The sequence below is a fragment of the Macaca nemestrina genome, chromosome 11, assembly GCF_043159975.1.
Source record: "Macaca nemestrina isolate mMacNem1 chromosome 11, mMacNem.hap1, whole genome shotgun sequence".
Taxonomy (NCBI): domain Eukaryota; kingdom Metazoa; phylum Chordata; class Mammalia; order Primates; family Cercopithecidae; genus Macaca; species Macaca nemestrina.
Genome location: NC_092135.1, coordinates 85460654 through 85473712, shown reverse-complemented (window position 1 = coordinate 85473712; position 13059 = coordinate 85460654). Strand labels below are relative to the sequence as shown.

The window sequence follows — 13059 nt, the reverse complement described above, 5'->3', positions numbered from 1 at the left end:
TTTATGTGTAAAAAGTGACACAAGTGTGGGTTAAGGAGAGAAATTCAAAGAACTGTCCACTAGCTGAGTTAAAAGAAGAGGTCTATTGGGGACACATCCACTTGAATGAAGTTGCCTTACAACTACTACTCAATTCCCTCCCAGTTCGGTTGGTATGATTTAAGCAATACCTCTCTAACAAGAGTCTAGAAGTTGTGTCTCATTTGGTGAATTTATTAACTTTATCTACAATTTTGGTAACTTTCTTATCAGTGTGTTTTATTGCACTTTTCCTTAAAATCAGGATATATTAAAAAGGAAATAAAGAACATTATTATAGTGTTGATGGAGATTACATGTTATATCTTTTATTTTTACCTTATAGATACTGAGTTGCCACCACTGAAACTTATGCATTCATTTTGTGCATTCAAGCCAGATGATGGCCCATGTAAAGCAATCATGAAGAGATTTTTCTTCAATATTTTCACTCGACAGTGTGAAGAATTTATATATGGGGGATGTGGAGGAAATCAGAATCGATTTGAAAGTATGGAAGAGTGCAAAAAAGTGTGCACAAGAGGTAGGTTTCTGGGAACCCTTATTACTCAAGACCCTTTAGGGCTATTGAGTCTAATTATGGATTTGATAATTTAGGGAGAAGAGTAATTTCATGCCATTTTAATATTTCCAAGGAATCTTTTAGTTCCACATTTTTAGACTTTCAGGGAAGTCTAAAAACATTTAAGGAAAATGATCATTCTGAATTGTTCCGTGAAATACCCATATTTATAGGTACCAGAAACTCTCCATATGCCTCAGAGACATTTTAAAGCAAATTATCAAATTTTAGATAAGGTCAGCTTGCACATTCAACTATCATTTTTCATTTTTTAATATCAGTGAATTACTAAATATATGAGGCCTCATTTATTGTCTTATACTCTTCTCCATAATAAAGACAGAAGAAAAAATCCTCAACTCACGTTCACAGAATTGTGACGTATTTTTGAAATAAAGTGGGTGTAATTCAGTCTCCCAGACTTGTAATCTCAGTTGGCAGAAGAAAAACTCTTAGTCACACTGACTTAGTCTTTCCTTTGTCAATACGATAGTCTCATCTCTATCTTCTCTCAAGATCATGAATCTGGAAACTGAAGCTCTATGGCTCTTATTAGAAAATTCTAAGCTGCATAAAATAGTAGAACTATATATGAAATTTAAGGTTTTTTTTATTATTGGAACCTTGAAATACTACAGGAAATAAAAATAGAATACCATAGAAAAGAAAAATCATCCCTGATGACCCTTGTGGGCTTAACTAAACCCAATGTTTTATATTAATATTACTAAGTTACAAATTTCAAAAGGATATCATATTATATTAAACTTTTATTCTACATTAATCCTACTAAAATTTAACTTTTTCTGCAAATTTTGCTAATTACCTTATTGTATGTGATTTTGTATCGTCTCACTAAGATAAATTACAAATAATTACTGACAAAAATTTTGAATTTTTTTAAAATCTCAGGTTATTCTTCCAAATTGTAAGTTACTCAAGGGATAGAATAAGCTGAGTTGCTTTTATTTCCCTAGTTTCTAGCACAATATTCTACCATAGCATGTTTGGAGAGCTGGATGGACACATTTGAGGTGATACAGAAATGATATTTCTGGTTAGTAACACTAGATGTCTTGTTTTTTGCAAATCAGTCAGCTCTGCATTCACAGTCTGTTACTGCTTTCTAAATACCTTTTACTAAACAGCCTTGGCATCATGGTGCTCTTGGCCTGTGCGAAAACCTCAATGTGGTGAAAAGAGTGAACTTCTCTCCTCTGTGACTCTGTAAGATGTTTTGTTGTATGCTCCAGAGCTAAAAGAAGAGAATAGACATGAATATATTTCCTTAACCTCACAGCACTGATTTGTGTTTCCTCTCCATAGACACCTTAGGAATGTTACTAACACAGTTTAGGCAACTCAGTGGTCCTCAGTGGTGCCTTTGGTTTTTGTGATTGCTTGGTCTTTTTCCATTCATCACAGATTTCTATACCCCATTTTCTTCCATACATATTGGGCCAAGTATCCTTTTGTGTTGAGTTGATAATCATTCTTAGTTGTCAGTACCTTGGCTAGAAGCCTGGTCGCCTCATTCTTTTTAATCCCCACTCTTCCATTTAGCAGGCGATTTATTTTCATCAACTGGCCTCTTCTTTGAAATATATACCTGTTCTTTTTATATATGTGTATAGTTCAACTCTTATGGTTTATCACTGTGCAAAAGTTACTCTTTTCTTTAAAGGTTAATCAATGTAATCATTTTGCTCACCAGTGATAGCCTTGCTTATCATCATTTAAAATATAATTTCTGGCTAGCATGTAAATGTAACTCTCTTACCTCCATCTCCGCATTATCTATCAAAAGTCACTTGAGGCTGGGTGCAGTGGCTCACACCTGTAATGCAAGCACTCTGGGAGGCCGAGGAGGGTGGATTACCTAAGGTCAGGAGTTTTAGACCAGCCTGATCAATATGGTGAAACTCCATCTCTACTAAAAATACAAACATTGGCTGGGCATGGTTGCATGTGCCTGTAGTCCCAGCTACTCAGGAGGCTGACACAGGAGAATTGTTTGAAACCAGGAGGTGGATGCTGCAGTGAGCTGAGATTGCACCACTGCACTCCAGCTGTGCAACAAAGAAAGACTCCATTTAAAAAAAATCACTTGCCATTATAGTATGAATGTCTGAGTGTTTTATACAGCAGACTACTGATAAGGATATAGCTGGTATATAGAAAAAATATGGCTAGACTTTTAAAAATGCACCTAGGGAGAGAATTTAATCTGCAGCCATGATGGACAAATAGAACAAGACTTTCTCTGCCAACATAAAGAACTATAAAACTGGGCAAAATGTAAAAAACTACTGTTTGCAAACATTGAACAAAAGGCAGTGTAGGATTGTGACCTCTGGGAGAAGGTAAATACATATGATGAGCCCTGCAATCTCCCCTGCTTCCGGTATGAAGGCATTCAAAACCGCCATTATAGGAAGGAAACCCAAGTACAGCATGGTGGTCTCTCTGAAGAGAGGAGATGGCTATTAGAGATTAGAAAATGGAAGTGGTTGTGGTTTTCTAACAATGTGTGTTATATGGTTTCGCTCTGTATCCCTACCCAAATATCATCTTGTAGCTCCCATAATTCCCATGTGTTGTGAGAGAGACTGCTGGGAAACGATTGAATCATGGGGGACAGGGCGGGGGGCAGGTGGTCTTTCCCATGCTATTCTCGTGGTAGTGAATGGGCCTCACATGATCTTATGGTTTTAACAAACAGGAGTCTCTGCATAAGCTCTCTCTTTGTCTGCTGCTATCCATGTAAAATGTGACTTGCTCACAGTAAGTTGGTACCAGTAGAACGGGGTGTTGCTGAAAAGATACCTGAAAATGTGGAAGTGACTTTGGAACTGGGTAACAGGCAGAGTTTGGAACAGTTTGCAGGGCTCAGAAGAAGACAGGAAAATGTGGGAAAGATCCGAACTTCCAAGAGACTTATTGAAAGGCTTTGACAAAAGTGCTGAGAGTGATATGAATGATAAGGTTCAGCCTGAGGTGGTCTCAGATAGAGATGAGGAACTTGTTGGGAACTGGAGCAAAGCTGACTCTCACGTTTTAGCAAAGAGACTGGCAGCATTTTGCCCCTGCTTTAGAGATTTGTGGAACATTGAACTTGAAGAAATGATGTAGAGTATTTGACAGAAGAAATTTCTAAGCACCAAAACATTCAAGAGGGGACTTGGGTGCTGTTAAAGGCATTCAGTTTCAAAAGGGAAACAGAAAATAAAATTGTGGGAAATTTGCAGCTTGACAATGCAAGTGAAAAGGAAATTACATTCTCGAAATGTCCCTGTCTGACAGCTTTGAAGAGAGTAGTGGTTCTCCCAGCACACAGTTTGAGATCTGAGAACGGACAGACTGCCTCCTCAAGTGGGTCCCTGACCGATGAGTAGCCTAATTGGGAGGCACCCCCCAGTAGGGGCAGACTCACACCTCACAAGGCCAGGTACCTCTCTGAGATGAAGCTTCCAGAGGAATGATCAGGCGGCAAATTTACTCTTCAGCAATATTCGCTCTTCTGCAGCCTCTGCTGCTGATACCCAGGCAAATAGGGTCTGGAGTGGACCTCCAGCAAACTCCAACAGACCTGCAGCTGAGGGTCCTGACTGTTAGAAGGAAAAATAAAAAACAGAAAGGACATCCACACCAAAACCCCATCTGTAGGTCACCAACATCAAAGACCAAAGGTAGATAAAACCACAAACATGGGGAAAAAAGCAGAGCAGAAAAGCTGAAAATTCTAAAAACAGGAGCGCCTCTCCCCCTTCAAAGGAATGCAGTTCCTTGCAAGCAATGGAAAAAAGCTGGATGGAGAATGACTTTGACGAGTTAAGAGAAGAAGGCTTCAGATGATCAAACATCTCCGAGCTAAAGAAGGAGGTTTGAACCCATCGCAAAGAAGCTAAAAACCTTGAAAAAAGATTACACGAATGGCTCGCTAGAATAACCATTGTAGAGAAGTCCTTAAACGACCTGATGGAGCTGAAAACCATGGCACGAGAACTGTGACAAATGCACAAGCTTCAGTAACCGATTCGATCATCTGGAAGAAAGGGTATCAGTGATTGAAGATCAACTGAATGAAATGAAGCGAGAAGAGAAGTTTAGAGAAAAAAGAGTAAAAAGAAACAAAGAAAGCCTCCAAGAGATATGGGACTATGTGAAAAGACCAACTCTATGTCTGATTGGTGTACCTGAAAGTGACAGGGAGAATGGAACCAAGTTGGAAAACACTCTGCAGGATATTATCCAGGAGAACTTCCCCAACCTAGCAAGGAGGCCAACATTCCAATTCAGGAAATACAGAGAACACCACAAAGATACTCCTTCAGAAGAGCAACTCCAACACACATAATTGTCAGATTCACCAAAGTTGAAATGAAGGAAAAAATGTTAAGGGCAGCCAGAGAGAAAGGTTGGGTTACCCACAAAGGGAAGCCCAACAGATTAATAGCGAATCTCTCAGCAGAAACTCTACAAGCCAGAAAAGAGCAGGGGCAATATTCAACATTCTTAAAGAAAAGAATTTTAAACCCAGAATTTCATATCCAGCCAAACTAAGATTCATAAGTGAAGGAGAAATAAAATCCTTTGCAGACAAGCAAATGCTGGGAGATTTTGTCACCACCAGGCCTGCCCTACAAGAGCTCCTGAAGGAAGCACTAAACATGGAAAGGAACAACTGGTACCAGCCACTGCAAAAACATGCTAAATTGTAAAGACCATTGATGCTAGGAAGAAACTGCATGAACTAATGAGCAAAATAACCAGCTAACATCATAATGACAGGATCAAATTCACACATAACAATATTAACCTTAAATGTAAATGGTCTAAATGCTCCAACTAAAAGACACAGACTGGCAAATTGGATAGAGTCAAGACCCATCAGTGTGTTGTATTCAGGAGACCCATCACACATACAGAGACACACATAGGCTCAAAATAAAGGGATGGAGGAAGATCTACCAAGCAAATGGAAAACAAAAAAAGGCAGGAGTTGCAATCCTAGTCTCTGATAAAACAGACTTTAAACCAACAAAGATCAAAAGAGACAAAGAAGGCCATTACATAATGGTAAAGGGATCAATTCAACAAGAAGAGCTAACTATCCTGAATATATATGCACCCAATACAGGAGCACCCAGATTCATAAAGCAAGTCCCTAGAGACCCAAAAAAGAGACTTAGACTCCCAGACAATAATAATGGGAGACTTTAACACCCCACTGTCAACATTAGACAGATCAATGAGACAGAAGGTTAAAAAGGATATCCAGGAATTGAAATCAGCTCTCCACCAAGAGGACCTAATAGACATCTACAGAACTCTCCACCCGAAATCAACAGAATATGCATTCTTCTCAGCACCACATAGCACTTATTCCAAAATTGACCACATAGTTGGAAGTAAAGCACTCCTCAGCAAATATAAAAGAACAGAAATTATAACAAACCACCTCTCATATCACAGTACAATCAAACTAGAACTCAGGATTAAGAAACTCACTCAAAACCACACAACTACGTGGAAACTGAACAACCTGCTCCTAAATGACTACTGGGTACATAACTAAATGAAGGCAGAAATAAAGATGTTCTTTGAAACCAATGAGAACAAAGATACAACATCCCAGAATCTCTGGGAAACATTTAAAGCAGTGTGTGGAGGAAAATTTATAGCACTAAATGCCCACAAGAGAAAGCAGGAAAGATCTAAAATTGACACCCTAATATCACAATTAAAATAAATAGAGAAGCAAGAGCAAACACATTCAAAAGCTAGCAGGAGGCAAGAAATAACTAAGATCAGAGCAGAACTGAAGGAGATAGAGACACAAAAAACCTTGCAAAAAATCAATGAATCCACGAGCTGGTTTTTTGAAAAGATCAACAAAATTGATAGACTGTTAGCAAGACTAATAAAGAAAAAAAGAGAGAAGAAAATAGATGCAATACAAAATGATAAAGGGGACATCACCACTTATCCCACAGAAATACAAACTACCATCAGAGAATACTATAGACACCCCTACGCAAACAAACTAGAAAATCTAGAAGAAATGGATAAATTCCGGGACACATACACCCACCCAAGACCAAACCAGGAAGAAGTTGAATCCCTGTATAGACCAATAACAGACTTTGAAATTAAGGCAATAATTAAGAGCCTACCAACCAAAAAAAGTACAAGACCAGACAAATTCACAGCCGAATTCTACCAGAGGTACAAGGAGGAGATGGTACCATTCCTCCTGAAACTATTCCAATCAATAGAAAAAGAGGGAATCCTCCCTAACTCATTTTATGAGGCCAGCATCATCCTGATACCAAAGCCTGGCAGAGACACAACAAAAATAGAGAATTTTAGACCAATATCCCTGATGAACATTGATGCAAAAATCCTCAATAAAATCCTGGCAAACCGGATCCAGCAGCACATCAAAGAGCTTATCCACTGTGATCAAGTGGGCTTCATCCCTGGGATGCAAGACTGGTTCAACATACGCAAATCAATAAACATAATCCACCATATAAACAGAACCAAAGACAAAAACCACATGATTATCTCAATAGATGCAGAAAAGGCCTTTGACAAAATTCAACAGGCCTTCATGCTAAAAACTCAATAAATTAGGTATTGATGGGACATGTTTCAAAATAATAAGAGCTATTTATGACAAACCCACAGCCAATAACGTACCAAATGGGCAAAAACTGGAAGCATTCCCTTTGAAAACTGCCACAAGAAAGGGATGCCCACTCTCACCACTTCTATTCACCACAATGTTGGAAGTTCTGGCCAGGGCAATCAGGCAAGAGAAAGAAATAAAGGGTATTCAATTAGGAAAAGAGGAAGTCAAATTGTCCCTGTTTGCAGATGACATGATTATATATCTGGAAAACCCCATCATCTCAGCCCCAAATCTCCTTAAGCTGATAAGCAATTTCAGCAAAGTCTCAGGATACAAAATCAATGTGCAAAAATCACAAGCATTCTTATACACCAATAACAGATAAACAGAGAGCCAAATCATGAGTGAACTCCCATTCACAGTTGCTTCAAAGAAAATAAAATACCTAGGAATCCAACTTAAAGGGATGTGAAGGACCTCCTCAAGGAGAACTACAAATCACAGATCAATGAAATAAAAAAGGACACAAACAAATGGATGATCATTCCATGCTCATGGATAGGAAGAATCAATATTGTGAAAATGGTCATACTGCACAACGTAATTTATAGATTCAATGCCATCCCCATCAAGCTACCAATGACTTTCTTCACAGAATTGGAAAAAACTACTTTAAAGTTCATATGGAACCAAAAAAGAGCCCACATTGCCAAGACAATCCTAAGCCAAAAGAACAAAGCTGGAGGCATCACACTACCTGATTTCAAACTTACTAAAAGGCTACAGTAACCAAAACAGCATGGTACTGGTACCAAAACAGAGATATAGACCAATGGAACAGAACAGAGTCCTCAGAAACAATACCACACATCTACAACCACCTGATCTTTGACAAACCTGACAAAAACAAGAAATGGGGAAAGGATTCCCTATTTAATAAATGGTGCTGGGAAAACTGGCTAGCCATATGTAGGAAGTTGAAACTGGATCTCTTCCTTATACCTTATACAAAAATTAATTCAAGAGGGATTGAAGACTTAAATGCTAGACCTAAAACCATAAAAACGCTAGAAGAAAACCTAGGCAATACCATTGGGACACAGGCATGGGCACGGACTTCATGTCTAAAACACCAAAAGCAATGGCAACAAAAGCCAAAATTGACAAATGGGATCTAATTAAACTAAAGAGTTTCTGCACAGCAAAAGAAATAACCATCAGAGTGAACAGGCAACCTACAGAATGGGAGAAACCTTTTGCAATCTACTCATCTGACAAAGGGCTAATATCCAGAATCTACAAAGAACTCAAACAAATTTACAAGAAAAAAACAAAGAACCCCATCAAAAAGTGCACGAAGGATATGAACAGACACTTCTCAAAAGAAGACATTTATGCAGCCAACAGACACATGAAAAAATGCTTATCATCACTGGCCATCAGAGAAATGCAAATCAAAACCACAATGAGATACCATCTCACACCAGTTCAACTGGCGATCATTAAAAAGTCAGGAAACAACAGGTGCTGGAGAGGATGTGGAGAAACAGGAACACTTTTACACTGTTGGTGGGATTGTAAACTAGTTCAACCATTATGGAAAACAGTATGGTGACTCCTCAAGGATCTAGAACTAGAAATACTATTTGACCCAGTCATCCCATTACTGGGTATAAACCCAAAGGATTATAAATCATGCTGCCATAAAGACACATGCACACGTATATTTATTGCAGCACTATTCACAATAGCAAAGACTTGCAACCAACCCAAATGTCCATCAGTGTTAGACTGGATTAAGAAAATGTGGCACATATACACCATGGAATACTATGCAGCCATAAAAAGGGATGAGTTCATGTACTTTGTATGGACATGGGTGAAGTTGGAAGCCATCATTCTCAGCAAACTATCACAAGGACAAAAAAACAAACACCGCATGCTCTCACTCATAGGTGGGAATTGAACAATAAGAACACTTTGACACAGGTTGGGGAACAACACACACCGGAGCCTGTCATGGGGTGGGGGGAGTGGGGAGGGATAGCATTAGGAGATATACCTAATGTAAATGATGAGTTAATGGGTGCAGCACACCAATATGGCACATATATACATATGCAACAAACCAGCACGTTGTGCACACGTACCCTAGAACTTAAAGTATAATAAAATAAATAAATAAATAAACAAACAAGATAGAAAAAGAAAAAAAAGGAAAAACAAAATTATATTCTCTGAGGAAAAATTCAAGCTAGCTGCAGAAATTTGCATAAGTAACAAGGACCTGAACGTTAATCACCAGGACAATGGGGAAAATGTCTCTAGGGCATGTGAGACCTTTGTGCCAGCTCTTCCCATCACAGACCTGGAGGCTTATGAGGAAAAAGTGGTTTCCTGGACTGGGGCCCAGGGTCCCTGTGCTGTGTGCATTCTAGCGACTTGGTGCCCTGTGTCCCAGCCACTCCAGCTGTGATTGAAAGGGGCCAATGTAGAGTTAGGGCCAGAGCTTCAGAGGGTGCAGGCCTCAAGCTTTGGCGACTTCCACATGGTATTGAGCCTGAGAGTGTGCAGAAGTCAATAATTGAGGTTTGGGAACCTACATCTAGATTTCAGAAGATGTATGGAAATGCCTGGATACCCAGATAGAAGTTTGTTGCTTAGGTGGGGCTCTCATGGAGAGCCTCTGCTAGAGCAGTGCAGAAGAGAAATGTGGAGTCAGACCCCCTACACAGATTCCCTACTGGGGCACTGCCTAGTGGAGCTGTGAGAAGAAAGTGACTGTCCTCCAGGCCACAGAATGGTAGATCCATTGACAGCTTACACGATGCGCCTGCACATTTCAAAACTGATCATGCCTTCCCAATAGTCCCCCAAATTCTTAACTCATTTCAGCATTAACTCAGAAGTCCACAGTCCAATGTCTCATCTGATACAAGGCAAGTGCCTTCTGCCTATGAGCTTGTAAAATCAAAAGCAAGTGAGTTATTTCCTAGATACAATGGGGGCACAGGCATTGGGTAAACACAGCTGTTCCAAATGGGACAAACTGGCCAAAACAAAGAGTCTACAGGCCCCATGCAAGTCCAAAATCCAGCGGGCAGTCCAATCTTAAAGCTCCAAAATGACCTCCTTTGACTCCAAGTCTCCCATCAGGGTCACGCTGATGCAAGAGGTGGGCTTCCATGGTCTTGGGCAGCTCTGCCTCTGTGGCTTTGCAGGGTACAGCCTCCCTCCTGGCTGTAACATTTATTTACAGCCAACTGTTCTTTGACAAAGTCAACAAAAACACACAGTGATCAATGGGCACTCTATTCAATAAATGGTGTTGGGAAATTGGATGGCCATATGCAGAAGAATAAAACTGGAACAATGTCTCTTGCCTTATGCAAAAATTAACTCAAAATGGATTGATGACTTAAATGAAAGACCTGAAACTGTAATAATTCTAGAGGAAAATATGGGAAAAACTCTCCTACGTATTGACCTAGGCAAAGAATTTATGACTGAATCCTCATAAGCAAATGCAAGAGAAACCAAAATTGACAAATGAGAGTTAAACTTGACCACAAGTAACTTAAATTAAAAATATTCTGCACAGACAAAGAAATATCAGAGTGAACAGATAGCCTAAGGAATGAGAAAAATATTTGCAAACTGTGTATTGAACAAAAGACTAATATCTGAAATCTACAAGTAACTCAAACAATTCAACAAGAAAATAACAAACCATTTAAAAAATAGACAAAGGACACAAAAAGATATTTTTCAACAGAAGCATATACACAGCCAACAAACATACGAATAAAGGCTGAAAATCACTAATCATCAGACAAATGCAAATTAAAACCACAATGAGATACCATATTACACCAGTCAAAATGGCTATTAGTAAAAGGCAAAAAATAACAGATGTTGAAGATTAGGAGAAAAGGGAATGCTTATACATTGTTGCTGGAAATGTAAATTAGTATAACCTCTATGGAAAACAGTATAGAGATTTCCTAAAGACCCAAAAAATAGAACTACCATTTATTCCAGCAATCCCACTACTGGATATCTACCCCAAAACAAATAAATCATTATATCAAAAAGATAACTGTACTTGTATGTTTAGCACAGCACTATTTACAATAGCAAAGATATAAAATCAACATAAGTGTCTATTAGCAGATGATTGGGTATAGAAAATGTGATATTTATATATATACATATACCCCATGGAATACTACTCAGCCCTTAAAAATAAAATCACGTCTTTTATAGCAGCATGGATGGAATTGGAGGCTATTACCTTAAGTGAAATAACTAGAAACAGAAATTCAAATACCACGTGTTCTAATTTATAAGTGGGGAGTAAATAGTGTGTACATGTGGGCATAGTAGAATAATAGGCAAATAGACAATGGACACTCAGAAAAATAGGAGGAAGAAAGTGGACTAGGGAATGAGAAACTATCTAATGGGTACAATGGATACTATTTGGGTTACGGTTACACTAAAATCCACGTCACCACTATGAAATATAACCACGTAACAAAATTGTACTTCTATCCCCTAAATCTATGAAAATAAAAAAGAAATAAATTTTTAGAAAGAAAAAATAAAGAACCGAAAGAGAAAAAAAAAGTGCCAATCAGTAATCTACTTCTTAAAATAAGTGCTTTTCAAATCAACATGATCTGGGGAAATTTATTCCTGGTAGAGTGGCAGTACAATTAGTATTAAAGGATTTAGAATTAAAGCACACAGGAAGGAAGGAGAAAAATATGAGATTATTGTTGTAAAGCTCTGCGGTTTCTACAGGTGACAATGGCATATATTACTTGACACTAGACTATAATGGATTAGTACATTCTAATCTTTAAGACAACCATTAAAAACATGAAACAAGCAGAAATAACAAATAGGTCCATAATGAAGATGAAATTATTATTAAAATACCCAATTACAGGAATTCTAAAGAAGACATGAACAGAGGGAAACAGAAACAAAGAAGAAATGAGAAACAGAAATCAAATAGTGATATTTGTATTCAACTCTAACGATAATTAGATTAAATTAAAATTTAATGGTCCAATCACTCCAGCTAAAAGGTAGATATTATCACACTGTATGCAAAAATACATCAAGAACTAACTAACTGCATGTTGTCTATAGGAAAGGCCCTTTAAAAATAAGGACAGAGTGATTAAAAGTGAAAGGATGGAAAAAGATATAATATGTAAGCACTAATCATAAGAATGATTAGTAAAAATAGACTACAGAATAAGATATACTACCAGGTAGAAAGAAAGGTATTTATAATAGGGTCCATTAATAAAAAAGACACAACAATCCTTAATGTCTATGCACATGGTCCTAAGTATAAAACTTCAAATTTTTTTTTTTTTTTTTTTTTTTTTTTTGAGACGAAGTCTCGCTCTGCTGCCCAGGCTGGAGTGCAGTGGCCGGATCTCAGCTCACTGCAAGCTCCGCCTCCCGGGTTTACGCCATTCTCCTGCCTCAGCCTCCCCAGTAGCTGGGACTACAGGCGCCCGCCAAGTCGCCCGGCTAGTTTTTTGTATTTTTTTTAGTAGAGACTGGGTTTCACCGTGTTCGCCAGGATGGTCTCGATCTCCCGACCTCGTGATCCGCCCGTCTCGGCCTCCCAAAGTGCTGGGATTACAGGCTTGAGCCACCGCGCCCGGCCAAAACTTCAAAATTTTTAAAGAAAAAATTGACAGAAGTGAGAGTGTACAATTCCTCAGTTCAGTTTACATACTCCAAGACACCTTTTTTTCAGTAATTGACGCAAAAAGTAAACAACAATCACTAAGGA

General features: G+C 38.5%; 1 protein-coding gene across 3 annotated transcripts in view; it reads left to right on the top strand.

Moving 5' to 3' along the window:
• Nucleotides 1–13059, top strand: part of LOC105468250 (tissue factor pathway inhibitor) — a 103402-nt gene that overhangs the window by 64805 nt on the left and 25538 nt on the right. For all 3 annotated transcript variants that reach the window (XM_071073033.1, XM_011718353.3, XM_011718354.3), the window contains one exon: nucleotides 365–562. In XM_071073033.1, coding sequence (XP_070929134.1) covers nucleotides 365–562 — 198 coding nt within the window. The remainder of the gene's footprint in view (nucleotides 1–364; nucleotides 563–13059) is intronic.